The sequence below is a fragment of the Lynx rufus genome, unplaced genomic scaffold (assembly GCF_022079265.1).
Source record: "Lynx rufus isolate CCGP_SWC_20201006 ecotype Redwood Valley unplaced genomic scaffold, mLynRuf1.p SCAF_10, whole genome shotgun sequence".
Classification (NCBI taxonomy): Eukaryota; Metazoa; Chordata; class Mammalia; order Carnivora; family Felidae; genus Lynx; species Lynx rufus.
This window is the reverse complement of record NW_025814824.1, coordinates 81246337-81267878: the sequence shown is the minus strand read 5'-3', so window position 1 is coordinate 81267878 and position 21542 is coordinate 81246337. Positions and strand designations below refer to the sequence as shown.

General features: G+C 43.9%; 1 protein-coding gene and 1 long non-coding RNA gene across 3 annotated transcripts in view; one reads left to right on the top strand and one right to left on the bottom strand.

The window, feature by feature from the left end:
• Positions 1–392: 392 nt before the first annotated feature.
• Positions 393–5052, bottom strand: LOC124503739 (uncharacterized). 2 transcript variants are annotated; one of them, XR_006960258.1, is made up of 3 exons: positions 4907–5052; positions 3760–3867; positions 393–913 (listed from the first exon to the last, which is right to left on the bottom strand). It is a non-coding gene; the product is annotated as an uncharacterized LOC124503739 (long non-coding RNA). The 2 variants fall into 2 exon arrangements; XR_006960259.1 differs by having other exon boundaries at positions 3797–3867.
• A 200-nt stretch (positions 5053–5252) lies between these two features.
• Positions 5253–21542, top strand: part of TTLL11 (tubulin tyrosine ligase like 11) — a 238318-nt gene continuing 222028 nt past the window's right edge. Inside the window, exon 1 of the mRNA XM_047068962.1 lies at positions 5253–5690. Within this exon, the coding sequence (XP_046924918.1) occupies positions 5259–5690 (432 nt within the window). The 5' untranslated portion in view covers positions 5253–5258. The remainder of the gene's footprint in view (positions 5691–21542) is intronic.

Here is a 21542-nt window from a genome sequence, read left to right as displayed (position 1 = left end):
AATAAAGAAGAAACGAAGTCCTCCTAATTCCGCCACCCAGGATAACCACTATTACTATATTGGCATATTTGCTTCCAGTGTTTTTCTCTGCATACAATTTTCACATGGCTGAGGATTAGCGTGTATATATATTTATATACAAATACACAGACATACATATGGGTTCAGTTATGTGTAAACATTTGTTGAGTATTTTTTTAGCTTTTATTAATTTTTTAAAAATTTTAATTCCAGTATCATGAACACACAGCATTATATTAGTTCCAGGTGTATAATATAGTGATTCAATAATTCTCTACATGACTCAGTGTGCATCATCATTGTACTTTTTAATCCCTTTCACCTCTTTCCTCCACCCCCCCACCCACTACCCCTCTGGTAACCATCTGCTTGTTCTCTATAGTTAAGGGTTTGGTTTTTGGTTTCTCTATTTTTTTTCCTTCCTTTCCGTATGTTGAGTATTTTTGTGCACAAAGTCCTGGTGTGGGAGTTAGCGTGGGTGTTGGGAGCCGGGTGCCAGTGTCAGACCATGCTGAGCTAGAACCCCTTACTAGCTGTGTGACGTGGGCAAGTGCCTTCTCTGAGTAACAATTTCTTTCTTGATCTGTAAAATGGGATTTCTGATGGGACCTATCCCAGGGCTGCTGTAGTAGATGGCAAGACATATATAAAATACGCAGCACAGTGCCGGGGGCAGAGAGGGTTTTTCCTGGTAACATATCACCATGGAAAGCTTAGTCTGCCTTTCTGATTCACAGTGGAAACCTCTGGAAGTGGGATGGACTTCTGGGTCTAAGGATATGAAGACCCCAAGGTTGATATAGTTGGTCCAAATGGAGAGGCAAATTTCAACCAAGATCTCGTGCCTCCCGCACCACAGCTGTCCTCATTTGTCTCTGTATTCTTCCAGGCCCTGTGTACGCAGAAGGGTTTTTCAGCATTCTAATTGCAATGCTTGCACCAGTTTGCTTAGTGTTAGTTACATCATCAACATTTTCCTAAGCGGCTAAAGCTGTCATTGACAGCACTTGCCATGGTTTGCTTAACGATTTCCTTATTATTGAATATCTGGGTTTACTTTTTCATTCATTCATTCACTCACTCATTCGTTTGTTCGTTCATTCATTCATTCATTCATTCATTCAAGAAATAGTTCTGCCAGGCACTGAACTAGGCATTGGGATATAGTGGTCAACAAGAACAGTGAGCACCTTACACTTCAGGCACTTGGACTCTGGCCAGCAAGACAGACCACGTCAAATAAACAAGCAAGATCCCCACAGTAAGCGTGGTGGGTGCTGTGAAAGAAAAGGAGAGAACTATGGGGGGGTGGGAGGGGATCTATTTTTTAACACATTTTTATATTTTCTAGAAGTCGTCTTAGTCTCTAATTCTAACCTGCTGTTTGCTCCTCAGCAGCTGTAACTGAAGCTTCTCTTTGAGGAGTCCCATTTGGGGTTGGACTTTCCACTAACACAGTCTCTGGAGGAGTCAGAGTTTGCCAAGGTGGTCAAAGGCCTGACAATGAGCTCAAATGGGCCTCATTGTCTGTCCTCCCTTCCTCTAAGGCTTGTGTTTCAACCAGTGTGGTCTGCTCCCTGCCCCCCAAAGAGACATGATTATCCCCTTCTTAAGTCTACTTGTACAGTGCCTTTTCCTCACTGTCCTCTCAGTACGGGACCTCCACTAGCCCTGGGAGCCTTGAACCAATTGGGGAAGGTGTTCCCTTCTAGTGGACAAAGCCTCAATGGCTGGAGCTTGGTGGGCAGAGTACAAGTTGGATTCCAGCCCTTTTGAGGCCTCCTGGGCCACCTGCATGACTGCACATGGCAGTCCTGCCGGCAGCCTCTGGAATGACCACCCTACCTACTTTCTTTTCTTTTTTTTTTTAAATTTGTTAAAAACAGTTTATTTATTTTGAAAGAGAGAGAGAGTACATGCTCACGTGAGCGGGGGAGGAGCAGAGAGAGAGAGGGAGAGAGACAGAATCCAAGCAGGCTCCACGCAGTGCAGAACCTGACATGAGGCTCAAGCTCATGAACCATGAGATCACAACGTGAGCCAAAATCGAGTTGGATTCCTCACTAAGTGTGGGGCTCGAGCCCACAAACAGTGAGATCACAACCTGAGCTGAAATCAAGAGTTGGATGCTTAACTGACTGAGCCACCCAGGCACCCCACCCCACCTACTTTCTATCTATCTCATTCTTACACCATCTTGAAGACTCAAAGTTTATATTCCATCTCTTATAGGAAGTCTTATCTAGCCTTCTAATTCACAGTAACTTCTCCATTCCTTGAACTCCTAAACAATTTTTTCACTCCTTGCCTTATTTGGCACTCAATTGTATACTGCCTTGTGATTCTTCTTGTTTTTCTCTCCTGTATTGTTCTTTCATCTGAAGAGATCTGATTTAGATAGAGAAATCAGAGGTATCTCTGTAGATGTATCATTCACACTAAATCTTGAAGGAGAGATAGGCAGAGTTCTAGAGAGTGTTCTAGGCAGAAGGGAGGGCATGTGCAAAGTCCCTTAGGCAGAAGATCTTTGAGATTCAAAGCCAAATGCACACGAATATCTCTGCATGGAATGGCCTTTCCAGATTTGGCAAATGAAGTGGAAAACAATTATTAAATTATGCATTCCAGGGCGCCTGGGTGGCTCACTCAGTTAAGCATCTGACTCTTGATTTCGGCTCAGGTTATGATCTCATGGAGCCTGCCTGGGATTCTCTCTCCCTCTCTCTCTCTTCCACACCCCCCCCCATCTCAAAAGTAAATAAAATAAAAAAATATTCATTCACACTACTTTCTGAGGACCTCTTTGTTCTAGCCCCTGCAAATGGCATACAGAGATGAATCAGACCAGACATGTTCCTTCCCAGACTAACGGAGGAGGCTAAGATTTCTCTACAGTGTGACAGACAGACCAGGGTAGAGGGTTATCATGTATGTCAGTAGAAGAGTGGAAAGAGTAACTATTTCTTGCTTGTGGGCACTGAAGAAAGCTTATCCAAGATGGAGACATCTGAGTGGGGTCTGATGAAGGGTGACCCATGAGGAGGCTGGTGCAATGGTCCAGGCTAAAGGCCTGAATTGGGACAATGACAATAAGGATAGATAAAAGAGGAAAGATGAGAGAGACATTTCAGTGTAAAACGTATAAGACTTGGAGATGGAATGGTTTTAGGAGGCCGGGGAGAGGAGTAAGTTAAGTCTCTCCAACTTTCATGCATGAATGACTGAATAAAGGCGGTACCCCTGGATGAGACCAGGGATGCCAGGAGGAGAGACAGGATTTGGTAGAGGGAGTAGGTTGGTGGAGAGAGATTGGGGAGTGGTGAGGCATTCTCCTTGGCACCATGGACAGCTCCAAGGATCTCCAGAAGACTTGACATAGACCAGATCAATGGTGCTTGCCCCTGGCTGCCTCAGAATCAGCAGAGGAGCTAACTTAACATACATACCCCCAGTCCCACCCAAATGTTCTGCATCAAAGTCTCTGGGGTTGGGGTTCAGGAGCCTGCCTTCTAAATAAGCACCCCAGATAACTCAGGCACAGGCAGTCACATAACTACAACACTGAAATAAAGCTATGATGGCCTTCAGAGAAAGAGATGAGAGCGCCCTCTGCTGCTAAAATGACGTTTTGATCTCTTGAATTTATTGCTAGTGTATTTCAAGGCAGTTTATTTAGGTGGGGAATCTCTGGGCCAAAACAACCAACCAACCAACCAACCAACCAACCAACCAACCAACCAAGAGACTGGGCAGATGAATAAGGAAGAGCGGCCACCTGTGAGTAGTTATGATACAGTCTTTAGTCTGGGATTCTGGGATGCTGTTACACCTTCCCAACTGCATTCCCTAAAAAACAAAACAAACAAAAAACAATAAATGTGACTCCCTGAGGTGAGAAGGGAGAATCCTCTCCTTGCATTGGCTTTAAAGATATGTTGCAACCCAAAAGAAATGAAAGCAGGGACTTGAAAAGGGATTTGTGCACCCGTGCTCATAGCAGCATTATTCTCAATAGCCAACAGGTGGAAGCAATCCAAATGTCCATTGACAGATGAATGGGTAAAGACAATGTGGTAGATACAGGCAGCAAAAACATTATTCCGTCCTAAAAAGAAATGACATTCTGAGATATGCGACAACACGGGTGAACCGTGAAGGCATTACGCTGAGTGAAATAAGCAAGACACACAGGGACAAATATTGTATGATTCCACTCATATGTAATGAGGTCCCTAGAGCGGTCAAATTCATAGAGAAAAAAGCAGAATGCTGGTTGCCAGGAGCTGGGGGAAGGGAGAACGGGGAGTTATGGTTTAAATGAGTACAGAGTTTCAGTCTGAGATGAAAAAGTTCCAGCAATGGTTGTTGGTGATAGTTCTCACGCAACAATGTGAACGCACTTAATGCCATTGAACTGCACACCTATAAAGGTAAAAACGGTATATTTTATGTTATGTTTATTTTACCACAATAAAAAGAAAAGTGACATAATAAGAAAAGCAGTGTTAATGCCCTCCAGTTGACTGGGAATGAGTAGGGCTTCTCCATCCCATAGGGCGCTCTCTGAGAACAGGGAAAGGTGTCTCCCTTCTCAGTCTGGGGCTCTCCCAGGGCCAGCCAGGTGTTTCTTTAAGCGGACAGCTAATCCCCCAGGGCCTGGACTCGTCCCGTCCATCATCAGATAGAGATGATTCCCGACGGTGCAGTTCCCTCCAGCAGGTGAGGTTCTGCCTTCCCCTTCCGACTGGGAGTTATCCCAGCGACTGTGTACAGGGTCGCAGGGAGGGGCAAGTGGGCCCTTAGTTTGAGATTCTCATCTCTCTTCCGCAGCTCCCAGGCTCAGGAGTCCCACTAGTGCCCAACACCTTAGCACACCCCTTCTCACCTTCTGCTTCTCCAAGTTGTGCTCCGTCAGAAAGCCAGCCCCCTCCCTCCGGCCGGGCTCAGGCGGCTTTCCGCCCTCTTCCAAGATGGCCGCCGCGGTTTCTGTGACAGGCCCGATCACGTGGGCGCCGCCGCCTATGAGGTCGCGGGAGCTCGAGCGGCGATTGTCCCTTCCCGGGCCCCGTCCCGAGGCGGCGACTGCCCTTGTCAACCCAAGCCTGAGCGATCATGGCAACGGGCTCGGGCGGGGAGCGCGTGGCAGCGGCGGCAGCGGCGGCAGTTTGGTCGCGGGCCGGGGCGGCGGAGCGGCGGCGGCGGCGGTGGCACTGGCGCTGGCACCGGCCCTGAGCGCCATGCAGCGGGGCAGCTCCGAGAGGGAGCTGGCGGCCCGGTGGGAGGCGGAGGCGGTGGCCGTGACCAAAGCGCTGGCGGCGGCGGAGCAGGTCCGCGTGGACTCGGGCGCGGCCGGGGAGCCGGAACGCAAGACGCCAGAGGAGCAGCCCAAGGACCCGGCCCCGGCGCAGCCCCGCGCGGCCGAGGAGGGGGACGCCCGCGTCGTCCCGCGGCCGCCGCCCACGCTGCCCCCGGCCAAGCCGCAGGCGGCGCGGGCGCGGGGCCTCTGCCCGCACGGGAAGCCCCGGAGCAAGGGCCAGGGCGGCCGACGGAGCTCAGGCCGCGCGGCGGACGAGTACCACTCCCAGCGGCCCGTCACTGTGGACAGCTCCAAGGCCAGGACCTCCCTGGACGCCTTGAAGATCAGCATCCGCCAGCTCAAGTGGAAGGAGGTGAGGCCTGGCCCGGCCGCGTGGGCACGGCGGGAGGGTGGACAGTTCGACCTCGGAGGACCCGGCGCGGCCCAGGCCAGGGCTGAGGGCTGAGCTCCTGCCGAGCGCCAGGCTCCAAGTGCTCATCCTTCAAAGCCTAGCCCCAAAGTCGCTTCCTCCAGAAGGCTTTCAGCCCGCTCCAGGTCAAGTTAGCCACAGCTTCTTCCCCTGGCTCCCCTACAGCTCTGGTTTCTACCTATCAGCACTCCCCTGCATTGTAGATCTTAGCCTATTTATGTGTCTGTCTCCTCCACCAGCTTTGAGTCCTCGGGGCCCGGGACTCTTTCTTTCACTTCTTCATTTAAGTTCTGTTTGCTCAGCACTTAACTGTGTAGCAGTGAACAGTTTGTACTTTGGGGGCAGACAGACTTAGGTTCTCACCACACCCTGCCACTTAGCTGTGTGACTTTGAGCCAGTCGCTTCACCTCTTAAGCCTATTTCCTTCTCTGTAAAGCGAAGCTAATAAGTGTCTCATAGTTTTGTTAGTATTAGAAGACTCATTGCTTATTGTAGCATAGCACAAGTGCGCAATAAATGGTAACTAATCTTAGCACCGTCTCCTCTCTCTTCCTCCATCACCGTCGCCATCACCACCATTATCATCAGTGCAGGAACCGTATTTTATATTCTAGGGCTTGGCATGTGGCTATAGCATGTGTCAATGAGCGGTGGCTGAAAGGGTGGATGAAGGAATGGGTTATTCCTCCCTGAGCCCATTTTAGACCTAGTGGGGGCTGGAATGAAGCACCAAAGACACCCAGGAGTGTCTGTCGCAGTTGGCTGAGTGGATAAAGCCATTTGACTTTATTTTCAGCTTCTAAGGCTTTTTAAACAGGGGTTCGGGAATATTGGGATTGTGATTAGGGCAGTCAAGTCTAGAGACTTAGATCCAGATGGTCTGCTGGTGTAACAGGAATCCGCAGCAGGTGACGTGAAAGACTCAGGTGCTTAGCTCTGTGCTTTGGCTATGGCAGACATTCAGGAATGGTTTTATGAAGCTGGAACATATGGAGAGATGGCCGCAGAAAGGATTGATGAGGTCAGAGGGTTGATGTCCCAACAGGAAGGAGACGTGTGGTTTGGAGGGAAGACAAGAATCAAGCAGGGCAGGCGTCCAGGTAGGGAGGGGTTAGCCATTGGGGAAGTCTGACTCCAGGTGTCAGGGTCCCCAGGCTTGGGGCTTGGGATTCAGAGGAGGACTTCCATGCCTAGGAAACCTGGAGGGAGGCTCCCAGCTCTGGACAGGGTCCCAGGTCTGGGCCAGAACAAGATAAAATCGGAGAACTTGTCAGTGCCATGGTCCTAATAAAGAGAGAATCCAGGGACTGAAACCAGGCCACAGAATCAGGCAAGGCTGAGAATCAGGCAAGGAGAGCTGTGCTCGGCTTAGCGCTGTGGGAGGGAGAGACATGAAGCTGGCTAGATCTTGCGAGATGGAACCAGATGGACTCAGAAACCAGCAGGCATGCATGCCAGGTTCGGGTGCTCGGTCCACGGGTGTTTGCTGTGGGTGCTGACTCTGGAAATCAAAGATGCTTAAGATGTAACCCTTGCCCTCAAGGACCTTACAGTTCAGTAGGGAAAAAACACAAAGAAATCATTGCAGTGATTAGAAGGTCTTTGCTGCTGCTTCCTGAAATGCTCTTTTCCCAGGTATTTGCATGTCTTATTGTCACTTTCCATCTCTGAGCAAATGCTTCCTCCTCAGAGAAGCCTTCCCCCACGATCTGTCCCTCCTACAACCGTTCCTCTTCTTTCTTTTATCGAATAGCACAAAACTCTACCTGACACTCTGTTACCTATTCCCTCATTAGAATGTAAGCCCCATGAGGGCAGGGGCTTTGTTTTATTTATTGCCATATCCTCAGGTGCTTGGCACACAGAAGGTGTTCAATAAATACTTGTTGAATGGATGGATACGCTGTGTGATGAGTGTTTCCCTGTCCCTATGTAAAGGTGTACGTGCTGTGGGAGAAGAAGAGGGCCATCTCACGAAGGGCTTCCTGGAGGAGAGAGATGTGAGCTGAGTTCTGAGTGCTGAAAGGGAGTAGGAGTTATTTAGGGCCAATGAGTTCGAATCTCTGGTAGAGGGCATAGTATGGGCACAGCAGAGGCACATGTGGGGCTTTGCATGCAGCTCAGTATGGCTGGAGGTGAGTGGGCGGCAGGATGGTGGTGAGGTGAGGCTGGAGAAAGGAGCGGGGGTCAGACCACAGGCCATGCTGTGGGATGTGGACTTGTTTTTTGGAAGGCTGTGTGAGCCACTACAAGATTTTAAGGTTCTTCCATTTATCGACTATGCTAGTTTGACCAGTGAGTTAAACTCTTTAAGCCTCTTAGTTTGCCTGTCTTTCAATGGGGGTGGGTTGGGCTAGCTCAGTGGTTCCCAGGCTCTCTGGTGACATCATGTCATGTTAGTCTACATGAGACCCTGGTGCTGGTAAACCCAGTGGAGTGGGCAGTTGCCAGGCATTACCTGTAACTCCCCCCACCGCCCCAACCTCGCCTTCTTCCTCTCGCCCAGAAAGTATATTGGCATGTAAGTGGAGATACCCCTTCTGGTATATTTTAAAACAAACTCAGTCACAACAGGACTTTCCTATTAGATGTGTGATTATTAATGTCATTCTTCCCTATGAGTTTGTGAGGTGCTGAGGACAGGAGTGGTGTTTGACTTGTGGTACATCATAGGTATTCCATAAATATTTACCAGATGAATGAATGAAATGCTTGCCACACATCATAGGTATTCCATAAATATTTACCAGATGAATGAATGAAATACTTGCCACAGAGCTCACATTTCGTCTTGACACTCTAGAATGTGGAGTTTGAAAAGTACTGGAGTAGGTAAACTTTAAGTCCCTTTCAGCCTTAATAATGATTTTAGTATTGTTAGTACCTACCATAAAGTTGAGTGCATGAAAAGCAGTCACTAACAAAGCGTAGACAGACACAACCTCTCCAGGCCTCAGTTTCCCCATATGTTTCAGGAGTGATGTTGGACAAGATCATCTGTAATGCTCAACATTGGTGTCTGAGGACCAGGGCTGGGACACAAGGCTTGGTGTCCTTTGTATTTCGTGCAGTGCTGTCGCTGCGGGATTTGAGAGTACCCGACTGGCTGGGGTGGACGGGGAGCCCAGGTAAGAAATGAGGTCATGAACACCAGCCAGGGTGAAAGCTCAGTGTTTCCTTTGAGAGTGCACAGTGAGGGGCGGCACCGGACAGTCCATTTAGCAGGGCAGCGCTGAGCCAGCTTGTGAATTCAGCGTTTGCTTGGCTACAGGACACAGTCTCCCTTCCCCCTTCATTTTTTTTTTTTTTTATCACACACACATTTAACAACCAGGATAGCGAATGTCAACAGCTATAATGAAGCCTTACATAACTCTTAACCCTGTGCCAAGCATTCTTCCAAGTGCTTTGTGTATCTACGGTGATTTGATTTTCCCAACAACCCAGTTAAGTGCCTCATTGTCTCCATCTTACAGAAGAGGAAATTGAAGTATACAGAGGTTAACTTATCCAAGGTCATGTGGCTAGTAAGTGGCATTTACTAGTGGCTAGTAAGCTAGCATTTGAAACAGAGATTCCGTTTGAAACCAGCCTTCATTCTGGGCTCTTCTCACTGTTTCCTACTGGATCTCTATCTGCAGTCCCTGGATTGGAGTTACACATACGGATGTGAGTGGGATTCCCTCCTTGCCCTCCAGCAGCTTCTGGCTTGAGAGAAAGACATGCACACAATGGCGGGTCCAGTCTGGGAGTTGAATGGGTAATGGCCATTCCATACAGAATAGGCACAAGGCAGGGAGGATGGATCAGATTTTGTGTGCAGGGTGGGATTTTGTGTGCACGATGCTTAGGGAGCACGTGGGAAAGCAGGAGAGATGAAGAAGCCAGATCATGGAGGACGTCGGAGGCCAGGCCAGGAAGCTTGAGCTCCTGCCTGAATGTGATCACAGAATCTTGCCATATATAAACTCATCTCCTCTTGCCCACTCTCTCAGCCCCAGGTGAACCACGCCAACTCTCTGGTGATTCTGTTTTCAGTTGTATCTACTCTGGTCGGGTCTAATCCAACCATGTCCACAATGTTGAATTTGCCTCTCAAAAGAAAATTCACAAGTGTTGGCCCTGTTAACTTATAGATAAGGCGAAAGTTTATCTTAGAATAGCAAAAGCAGGTTTATGGAGTCGCTGTTGAAGTTGCCCACATGAAAGAGAGGGATTTTTCCTGGCTCACAGTAGTGCTCAATAAATATTTATGGAATTGTATGGTCCTCTTTCAATTGTGTGAGCCTCTCTCCCCATCCTCTTGTGTATTCTTTTGTAGTTTTGACACCATCATTAAAGAAACCCTAGGGAAAAGACACCAAGGAGAATAGCTGCCCTCCCTGGAGCTGCAGGTTGTGTATACGTGCACAGTGGTGCCATGGACACCAGCTAGCTGACGTGCGCGAGGGCGCTCAGAGATTTGATGGAAGGACCTTTGTTGATAACACCTTGCATAAGCCCCTGTCCCAAGTTCTATGACAGTGTGAGTTCTTTGTTTCAGAGACTCTAAATCATGTGTTATTTTCTGAAATTTATCCAGCCTTTCTGCAGCATGTGTATACTTATTATGTTGTCCTGTTTATAAGGTATAATATCAGTTACTGTTTATTAAATATCTGTTATATGCTAGGCATCATACTATGTGCTTTATGTTCATTAAAAATTAGACATTTACTATGGATTATTTTATTTAATCTTCACAGCAACCCTCCGAAGTAGATCCTATTATCATTCCCAAATTACAGATGAGGAAACTGAGGCTCGGGGAGAGTTTCATATAGGGCCAGCCCAAGGCCACACGGGTAACAAGTGGCAAAGCCATCCAGAGCCTGTGCTCATAGCCAGTGTACAATCCTATACTGTCTTCTTTGCTAATCGTTTGCTAGAATACACCCCACTAGTAGTTATTCTATTATTGGTAGTCCCAGATACTGAGTGAAGAAATTGAGGTGGGCACAGTAAGTAAGAGGGAAAGTCAGGGTTCATACAGTAGTCTGTCTTGTTCCAAAGCACACTTGCCGATGTGTTTTATAATTCTCCACTTCTTAACGCTCCCATTTGTCTGACTCATAACTCTCAAATGACAGCGGAGTTGCTCAGAACCAGGAGAGTGCTATTGCAAATAGGACTTAAAATAAAACACACTGAAATATATCCTACCTGGCAGGGGGAACATTTGGTGCCTGTACCTTCCAAATCCTATCTTGCTGCTGCCCACAGAGAAGAAGCTATTTGGGTGCCATTTGACTAGCTGAGTTGCCTTGCTCCTCTATGGAATGTGATCCTGCCGTATGAGTTGCTGTATCTCATTCCTTCTGGAAGGTGCGGTGTAAAATGAAAAATTATATAGTTTAATCTTACCTCCCTTTCCTGTTTCAATGATAGTCCTTGCAATTTATGTTCCATTTTTTAAAAACAGCATGGTATTTAAGAACAGTTTATATCCTCTTCCATCAAATGCTCTCCTTTCAACAGACATGTCATTATAATGCCTAGTCCACCAGAATTTTCCCTTTGCCAGTTGAACTTGTCCTTCCATAAAAATCACAACTCACTACCACTGTTGTTTGAACAACATGGTATATGTAATAGCTTCATGAAGCCACACGAACACCTTCAATAGTCCTTTAAAAGACAACAAATTCCAGGGGCTCACATTCAAGTTCTATAGCTAGTACAAATTAAAATTTTGGTTTTTGTGGTCAATAATTGTCAGAACCGTTTCCCGGGTTATGTAAGCTTACTCTCTATTGTAAATAGCCTCAGTTTTGGTAGCATTCTGGGTTCTGGTTTTGAGCCAGCGGAAGTTGAATGCAAAAATCCAATAATTCTCTTTCTCTTTTAAATCTATTCTTTGACAAGGACATATTGTAATAGTAACTGCCTGCTCTTTAAGTGCCTTTTTCTCTAGAAGGGAAGTGTTGTGTCCTGGAGCTAGCTAGCATGGACTTTGGATTCAGACAGTTAAGTGAAAATCCTCGCTACTAATGACTTGTGTGACCAACCATGTACTAAATATAGAATCTGAGCCTCAATCTCTTGAACTGTAACAACGGGCAAGTGATACTTACCGTGCAGAATTTTTGTGACATTAAATAAGGGAATGCATGTAAATTGCCTTAACCCAATGTTTGACACACTTGTCAATATTGAGTAAATGTTATTTTATATTTTTCATCCTTTGAGCAATTGCAGATGTGGGTTATTTGATCTACGTAAAAAAATTTCTTAAAAATGTTTATTCATTTTTGAGAGATGGAGAGAGACAGAGTCTGAGTGGGGGAGGGGCAGAAAGAGAGGGGGACAAAGAATCTGAAGCAGGCTCCAGGCTCTGAGCTGTCAGCACAGAGCCTGATGCGGGGCTTGAACTCAGGGACAGCGAGATCATGACCTGAGCCGAAGTTGGATGCTTAACCAACTGAGCCACCCAGGTGCCCCTGATCTATTTAAAAAAAAAGAAAAAAAAAAACTATTACAGAATTTAATCTGCATATATAAGGTTACAGCTTAACCAGAACATGTATGACCAGCTTATTTGAATCATGTTATAAATATTTTGAGACCTGCTCTGTGACAGACTATATTTGGGGTCTTGGGATACAGCAAATAGTGAAAACATACAAAGCTCTTGGGGGATAAGGGACAGTTACATTTTTTAATATATATATTTTGTTTTTTAACTTATTCATTTTGAGAGAGAGAGAGAGAGAGGAATCCCAAGCAGGCTCCATGTGGTCAGTGCAGAGCCCGATCTTACAAACCATGAGATCATCACCTGAGCCGAATCAAGAGTTGGACACTTAACTGACTGAGCCACGCAGGTGCCCCAACAGTTACATTTTAAATGAACATCAAGGTGATGTAGTTTAGGTTTAAAATGTTTAAAATAACATGGACTTAAAGTTCTGTTAAAAATTTTTTTTTTAAGTTTATTCATTTTTGAAACAGAGAAAGAGCACAAGCAGGGGTGGGGCGGAGAGAGAGGGGGACACAGAATCCGAAGCAGGCTCCAGGCTCCGAGCTGTCAGCACAGAGCCCGACGCGGGGCTCAAACTCACGAACGGTGAGCCCACCTGAGCCGAAGCTGGACACTCAACCGACTGAGCCACCCAGGCGCCCCTTAAAGTTCTGTTTAAATCAGTTATACTTTTAGGGTTTTGTGAATTTAATTGAAAAATTTAAAGCCTCCATTCTGAACCTGGCACCTACCTCATACTTTGGTGTACTAATTATTATGCATCACCACAGGAAGCTTATTTTAGCTATTTGAGTTCACACGGAGAACTGAGATCGTGTATGTAAATATACCCATTAGCTGTGTGGAAGTGATGTGGATTTTCTGGGCCGATTTCTTTACCCTTTAGTATCATTCCTATTCTTTATTGTCATTCCTATAGTCCCCCCCTATGGACTCTGGAAAGACTATAGCCAGACAGGGGTTTGAACCTTGGCTCTGTGACCGTGGACAACTTGCTTTACCTCTCTGAGCCCAAGATTCCTCATCTCTAAGAATGAGCATAAAATACTTGGTAGGGTTGTTATGAGGATTAAATCAGAAAATCTTTAAAGTGCCAGTGTTTACACTAGGAATACTGTTTGCCTTTCTCTCCACTGAATTTCCATGACATCTTAATTACATTTTATAACAGAAACTTGGTGGTGTGAACAGGCCAATAACCTTGTTGTCCTTTAATTAGTTTTGAGCTCCTCCCTTCCTTGTGGCTGCTCCACTGCAGCCAAGTTATGTCCCTGAGATCCCTCCGCACAGATTCTTTTTTTGCTGGAGAGAACAATAACCATGTTTCTCTATTCCAGATGGGCTAACATCTCTCCTTTCACGTCACGTCAAGTCGTGCCTTGCTGTAACAGCTGCCTTGGCTGCCATTTGTGTGCACGTTTGTTTCCCTGGATGCGTTTGAACCATTATCGAGTAATTTTTATAAATGCCTTTGTAAGTCCTAGCAGGCAGTTCTGACGACCCTTTCTCTATCCCCATCTGCTTCTGTGTCATCATAAAACCTCATCCTTAATGGAGCTGGTAGAATAGGGCAGCATTTCTCCCGTGCCTGTCATCCCTATTCAGTAGAATGTTACTTTTCTGAGAAGTCCTTCTGTCGATCTGCCTAGAACTCTTATGAAGGACAGTTTTCCTGTTTTGTTCCTTATGCTCATAGGGAGGTTTTATTTCTCTTTGTGTCGGAACTGTGGTTTATTGGAATCTAAAAAAGCAACAATGCTAAATTTTCTGGACATCTTAGATTATTTACAAATATGTTTGTTCAATTTTCTAGAGCAATATGTACTTATAGAAACGTATACAGTTCCCAAGTGTATACAATAAAACCTCCAACCCCCCACTCCCCACCCCATCCCCCTTCTAACTGTGTAAAAGGCAACGCCATGGTTACAGTTTGGTTTGCATCTTTCCAGATTTTTTTCTTATTCCCTCATGTGTCAGGACGAGTAAATTGTACTGTAGTAACAAGCAACCACAAAATATCAGTGGCTTAATAACAACAAAAGTTCATTTCTTGCTCATACTCAGGGATTCAACGCGGGTTGGGAGGGAGGGAGGGAGGGAGAGTTGGTGGGAAGGAAGGGACGGGGCTATCATCATTTTGGTTATTCAGAGACCCATGCTTCTAGCTCAGTACCTCCCTCATTGAGTCCCTGAGGGGAAGGGAATGTGCAAATTGTGCACTGCCTTTTAAGACTCCTACCCAGAAGTGACTGCGCTTACATTTCATTCACAAAGCATTACATGGCATGGCTAACTTCACAGGGCTTGGGATGTGCGGTCCTACCATGAGGGTATGAAGAGGATAATCATATATATATATATACACACACACACACACATATATATATATATTGGCAATTTCTATTTTATTTTAAATGCTATAGTTACACAATATGTATAGTCTTTGGCAACTGCTTTTTTTTTTTTTTTTTTTTTTTTTTTTTAGCATGGCTATCTTTCTCTGTTAGCAAGCATAGGTTCATTTCATGTTCATAATAATCTAATGGTCGACTGGATGTACCATCATAAAATTTATTGTTGGATATTGTTTCCACATTTTTTCCTGCAATTACAAAGAAAGGCACAATACACATCACTGTTCAGACGTTAAGTGTTCATTTGTACAAATGCTTCTGTAGGATAAATTCCTAGGACTTGGTGGGTCAAAGGGTAGATGCACATTGTATTTGGATGGTTACCATCAAATCGCCACCAGCAGTGTTTGAGGGTGTCCCTCTTCTCATCTCCTCTCCAATACTGCCTTCTATTTATCATCTAAGTCTTTGCCGAACTGACAGGTAAAACATGTTCTTTTGACTCACATTTCTATGCTTGTCAATGAGGCTGGACTTTTTGTATGTTTCCTAGTCATTTGTCCTGCCTCGTCTGTGAAATGCCTAAATGTATTCTTAAGTGTTCATTTATCTTTGGGGTTGTTTATGTTTATATTTTGCTTATGTTTATGTTTTTCCTATTTGTTTATGAATATCATGGATAGTCGCTTTTTGTCTCCTATGTGTTGTAAGCCTTTCCCCTGTTGATTATTTAAACATCTAATAGATAATCATTTGCCTTGCATAATCTACCTTATGATAATTAAAATGTTTCCTTCCTATTCACTAAAAACAGTCCTTAATTTATTATTGACTTGTTAGCTTATGAAGGCAAAACATAGACAACTTTATCTTCAGGTGCTATTAAACTTCTAGGGGCGCCTGGGTGGCTCAGTCAGTTAAGCGTCCTACTTTGGCTCAGGTCATGGGCTCATGATTCATGCGTTCAAGTCCTGCATCGGGCTCTGTCTCTCTCTGTCTCTTGAAAACGAATAAACGTTAAAAAAAATTAAAAAAAAAAAACCTTCTAGTGAATTAACAGGCTAGTGAATTAACTTCAACCTTCTAGTGAATTAACATCAATGGAGCTAGATGTTTTTTGTGGAACTTTTACATACATTTATCTAAGCTGACTTTTACTTTATGCAGTGAGTGTGGTAGGTAGACTTCATTGCTTCTGTTTGATAGATGGCAGTATTGTATGGCGTTAGATTTGGGTTTGAATCCCCACCACTTATTAGTTCTGACACATGGGGCATCAGACTTGTCTCTTAGGGTAGTTGTCCCATTTTAATAATGTATGTTTAATGACATATATAACCTGCATGCTAGAGCCATTGCCCAGTGAGGATTGGCTGCGTGTCAGCTGTCTCACCCTTCAGAGGTGTTAAGTGACATACAGCTTAGAACTAGACTCCAGGTCTCCTGGTTCTCAGGCTGGGTCTTGTTCCCATGGCCACACTGCCCATCTAAATAGAATATGGGGGCACCTGTGTGGCTCAGTCAGTTAAGCGTCTGACTTCAGCTCCAGTCATGGTCTCATGGTTTGTGAGTTAGAGCCCCGCATCAGGCTCTGTGCTGATGGCTCAGAGCCTGGAGCCTACTTCAGATTCTGCGTCTCCCTCTCTCTCTCTTTGGCCCCTCCCCGACTTGTGGGTGAGCTCTATCTCTCTCCCAAAAATAAGTAAATAAACATTTAAATAAAATCAATATATACAGTATGATTTCGTGGCCCCCTAGAAATAAAGAAGACCACTGGAAATTACTTAATTACTTCAGTCATACTGTACAGGCCTGGGCTTTGAGCCTGACTGTTAGTTTTATTTAAAACGCAGTTTTAAAAACATTAAAATTTTGTGGCACAAAAACAGACACATAGACCAATGGAATAGAATAGAAACCCCAGAACTAGACCCACAAACGTATGGCCAACTAATCTTTGACAAAGCAGGAAAGAATATCCAATGGAAAAAAGACAGTCTCTTTAACAAATGGTGCTGGGAGAACTGGACAGCAACATGCAGAAGGTTGAAACTAGACCACTTTCTGACACCATTCACAAAAATAAACTCAAAATGGATAAAGGACCTGAATGTGAGACAAGGAAACCATCAAAACCCTGGAGGAGAAAGCAGGAAAAGACCTCTCTGACCTCAGCCGTAGCAATTTCTTACTTGACACATCCCCAAAGGCAAGGGAATTAAAAGCAAAAATGAACTACTGGGACCTTATGAAGATAAAAAGCTTCTGCACAGCAAAGGAAACAACCAACAAAACTAAAAGGCAAGCAACGGAATGGGAAAAGATATTTGAAAATGACATATCGGACAAAGGGCTAGTATCCAAAATCTATGAAGAGCTCACCAAACTCCACACCCAAAAAACAAATAACCCAGTGAAGAAATGGGCAGAAAACATGAATAGACACTTCTCTAAAGAAGACATCCAGATGGCCAAACAGGCACATGAAAAGATGCTCAACGTCGTTCCTCATCAGGGAAATACAAATCAAAACCACACTCAGATATCACCTCATGCCAGTCAGAGTGGCCAAAATGACAAATCAGGAGACTAAAGATGCTGGAGAGGATGTGGAGAAACGGGAACCCTCTTGCACTGTTGGTGGGAATGCAAACTGGTGCAGCCACTCTGGAAAACAGTGTGGAGGTTCCTCAGAAAATTAAAAATAGACCTACCCTATGACCCAGCAATAGCACTGCTAGGAATTTACCCAAGGGATACAGGAGTACTGATGCATAGGGGCACTTGTACCCCAATGTTTATAGCAGCACTCTCAACAATAGCCAAATTATGGAAAGAGCCTAAATGTCCATCAACTGATGAATGGATAAAAAAAATTGTGGTTTATAGACACAATGGAGTACTACATGGCAATGAGAAAGAACGAAATATGGCCCTTTGTAGCAACGTGGATGGAACTGGAGAGTGTGGTGCTAAGTGAAATAAGCCATACAGAGAAAGACAGATACCCTATGTTTTCACTCTTATGTGGATCCTGAGAAACTTAACAGAAACCCATGGGGGAGGGGAAGGAAAAAAAAAAAAAAGAGATGAGAGTGGGAGAGAGCCAAAGCATAAGAGACTCTTAAAAACTGAGAACAAACTGAGGGTTGATGGGGGGTGGGAGGGAGGGGAGGGTGGGTGATGGGTATTGAGGAGGGCACCTTCTGGGATGAGCGCTGGGTGTTGTAGGGAAACCAATTTGACAATAAACTTCATATATTGAAAAAAAAAACATTAAAATTTTGGAAAAAAATAGAAAAAGTTTATAATCAACCATGGAGATGCAATGACTATTTTTGTTTTGAAGCATTTCATTCCAGCATCTCTTCAGCATAAATTTAGCTGATGTGGGGTGCCTGGGTGGCTCAGTCAGTTGAGCATCCAACTCTTGATTCCAGCTCATGTCATGATCCCAGGGTTGTGGGATCGAGCTCCTCATTGGGCTCTGTGCTGCGTGTGGAGTCTGCTTAAGATTCTCTCTGTCTCTCCCTCTGCCCCTCTCCCTTGCTTGCACTCTCGTTCTCTCTCTAAAAACAAACAAACAAACAAACCACACACACACGCAAAATACTTCAGCTGATAATGATTAATGTCAGTGTTTTACAAAGCTGATATAATTTTATTTTGTTATTTATTTGTTTATTAATGCCCATGTTATAATTTAGATGTTTTCCTGTGCTATACAAACTTTTCAGAAATGTCATCTTAATTGTCAAAAAAACAATCTCATTCAGGAAACCTATTTATTTATTTATTTATTTATTTATGTGTTATTCAATGTTTAGGTTGATTCCTCTGTGAAAAAATTTCCTGGGGTTCTTTCCCTCCAGATTTTATATTATTTTCTTAAAATAAACTTTGCAGAAATAAAACATTTGGGTTAAAGGGCATGTGTATTTTCAGGCTTCTGGAATGTATTGCTAAATTGCTTTCCAAGAATTGTAGCAGTTTTTTCGCAGCAGCATATAAGAGTTCTTACAAGTACTTACTTTTGAAGGATGTAATGACAAATATTGGGGAAGAGAGTGAACCAGATGAATCTTTCCCCTGTCTTCCTTCACTACTTCTAGTTCTAGTTCAGTCCTAGTTGAAAGCAGGGCATTTTGATATGGCTATTTTTGTGTAGTCATTACATCTAAATTGAAATAGTCACATAAAAATGTAAAGCCACTCTAAAATTTTCTGTTTTTAAATATTTATTTATTTTTGGGAGAGCACAAGTTGGGGAGGGGCAGAGAGAGAAAGATAGAGGATCCCAAGCAGACTCTGCCCTGAGAGGCTGACAGCAGTGAGGCTGATGCGGGGCTCGAACTCTTGAACTGTGAGATCATGACCTGAGCCGAAGTTGGACACTCAGCTGACTAAGCCATCCAGGTGCCTGCCACTTTTAAATTTTCAAATAACGTATTGAGTAGACATGCCTGACCTTCTGTCTACCCTTGACCATCTCCCCACGTCTAGCTCTTTACTCCATTACTGGATCTTCTTCCCACGGGGTAAGGCTTAATTAAGCATTCCATGTAGAGTTGGGTAATGAAACTCCTGAAAATTCCAATAGGTTATTTTTTAGGTTTTGTCAAAATATCTTTGGTATTAAAAAAGAAAAGGACACATTAAGGGCTGTATTAAAATGTCACATGCTGTCATTAGCCATTAGGGAAATGAAAATCAAAACCACGATGAAACCATTTTGGACCCACTAGGATGTCTAAAACAGCAAATCATAAGTGTTGGCGAGGATGTGGAGAAATTAGAGCCCTCGCTCTTGCTGGGAATGTAAATGGTGCAGCCATTTGAAAACTGGTTTGGCAGGTCCTCAAAATGTTAGACATGGAATTACCACATCACAGCAGTTTACTCTTAGGTATATGCCCGAGAAAAATGAACACATACGTTCACTAAATCACATGTATGCTAATGTTCATAGTAGTGTTATTCACAATAGGCAAGAAGTAGAAACAACCAAATGTCCATTAGCTGATGGATAAACAAAATGTGGTATAGCCATACGGTGGAATATTATTCGGCCATAAAAAGAAATGTACTGATTTCATGCTACAACATGGATGAGTCTTGAAAACATCTTATATGAAGGAAGCCAGTCTCAGAGACCACACATTATGTGATTCCGTTTATATGAAATGTTCAGTATAGAGAAATCTACATGGAGAAAATAGTTTAGTGGTTGCCTAGGGACTGGGGAGCCTTTGGTGGGAAGTTGGGAGTGACTGCTAGTACAGGATTTCTCTTTGGGGTGATGAAAATGTCTTAATATCGGTTGTGGTGATGGTCACGCAACTCCATGACTATACTAAAAACTGTTGAATTGTACACTTTAAATGGGTGAATTGTGTAACATGTGAATTATATTTCAATAAAGATGTTGAAAAAATGCCATATGCTTATCCAGTTCTCATCATTGAACAGTACTTGCCTCCCAGGTAGTAATTATAAATATGTTCCAGGACCTCAAATCAGCCCAGTGCCCCCTGTTGCTCACTCTGCATTGTAATGTTGCCTATTACTGGACACCTGTGTGAAATGGATTCTTTGTCCTGGTGGCATAGAGTAATGGCAGCTGTAACGCCATTCCAAACCTTCACTGTAAGGATGAGTTTTGGTTTTTTGTGGGGTAAATTTGAATATTTGCCTCAAGAATGAAGTTCAGTCTCCTTATAAAGGCTCCCTATGAAGACTTCCATGACTTGAGATGCAGTGTAGCCTGGACTTTGGAACCACACAGATATGGGTTTGAAATAACTCACTATGTGACAGTGGGAAAATTTTGCCCTGAACCTCGGTTTCTTTATTTATAGATGGGCACAATACATTCATACCCCATGGAGTTTTTGTTGCCAGCATAAAAAGATATAATCATGTATTTAGCCTATGATCCTGGGTATATTGTAAAGACTCAGTTGAATATTTTTTGTTAATATCTGGGCCCTGAGCTTCTCTAGACTTACTTCACATATTCCGTGCCCTGAACTTAAACCACTACTGATGCTGCACTGCATGTGGTTCTCTTGACCTTCATGCTGTGCCATTCCTATGTCACCTTTGTTCATGTTTTCCCTCTTCCTTAGAATATTCTCTTCCTTTCTTCCTTTCTTATGTACCCTTCAAGGATTAGCTCATGACACCTCTTTTCCATAAGTCTTCCCTGACCCCCCCAATCCCCACACACCCCAGTCTAGGCTAAGTACCCTTGCTTAGTCACTTGTATTTTATACAGATCTTAATTTTATTAGTTTTTCCAAAGAAGCAACGTTTGGTTTATTGATCATCTCCATTGTGTCTTTGTTTTCTATTTCGTGGCCTTCTGCTCTCTATGATTCCTTTTCCTATACTTTTTGAGGCTTATGTTGTTCTATTTCTGACATCAAGTTGGATGCTTATCCTATCATCTTTTCTAATAAAACATTCAAGACTACAGAGTTGGGGTACCTGGCTGGCTTAGTCAGTAGAGCATGTGACTCTTGATCTCTGGGTTGTGAGTTTGAGCCCCACATTGGGTATAGAGTTTACAAAAAACAAAACAAAACAAAAGGCTACAAACTTGCTTCTCATTATTGCTTTAGCTGCACCCACAGCTTTGCTATGTAGCATTTTAGAAATCACCTTTTAGTTCTGTGTATTTTATATTTTCATGAAGATTTTTTCTTTGGCCCATGAGTTATTTAGCTTTGTGGTTTTTAAAAAATTTCTAAACATATGAGATTATTTCTGCTTATCTTATTATTATTAACTTCTATCTTAATAGTGTTGTGATTAAAGGACATTCTTTCTTTCCTCCCTTCCTCTTGCTCGAGAAAAATGAACACATACATTCACTAAAACACATGTATGCTAATGTTCATAGTAGTGTTATTCAC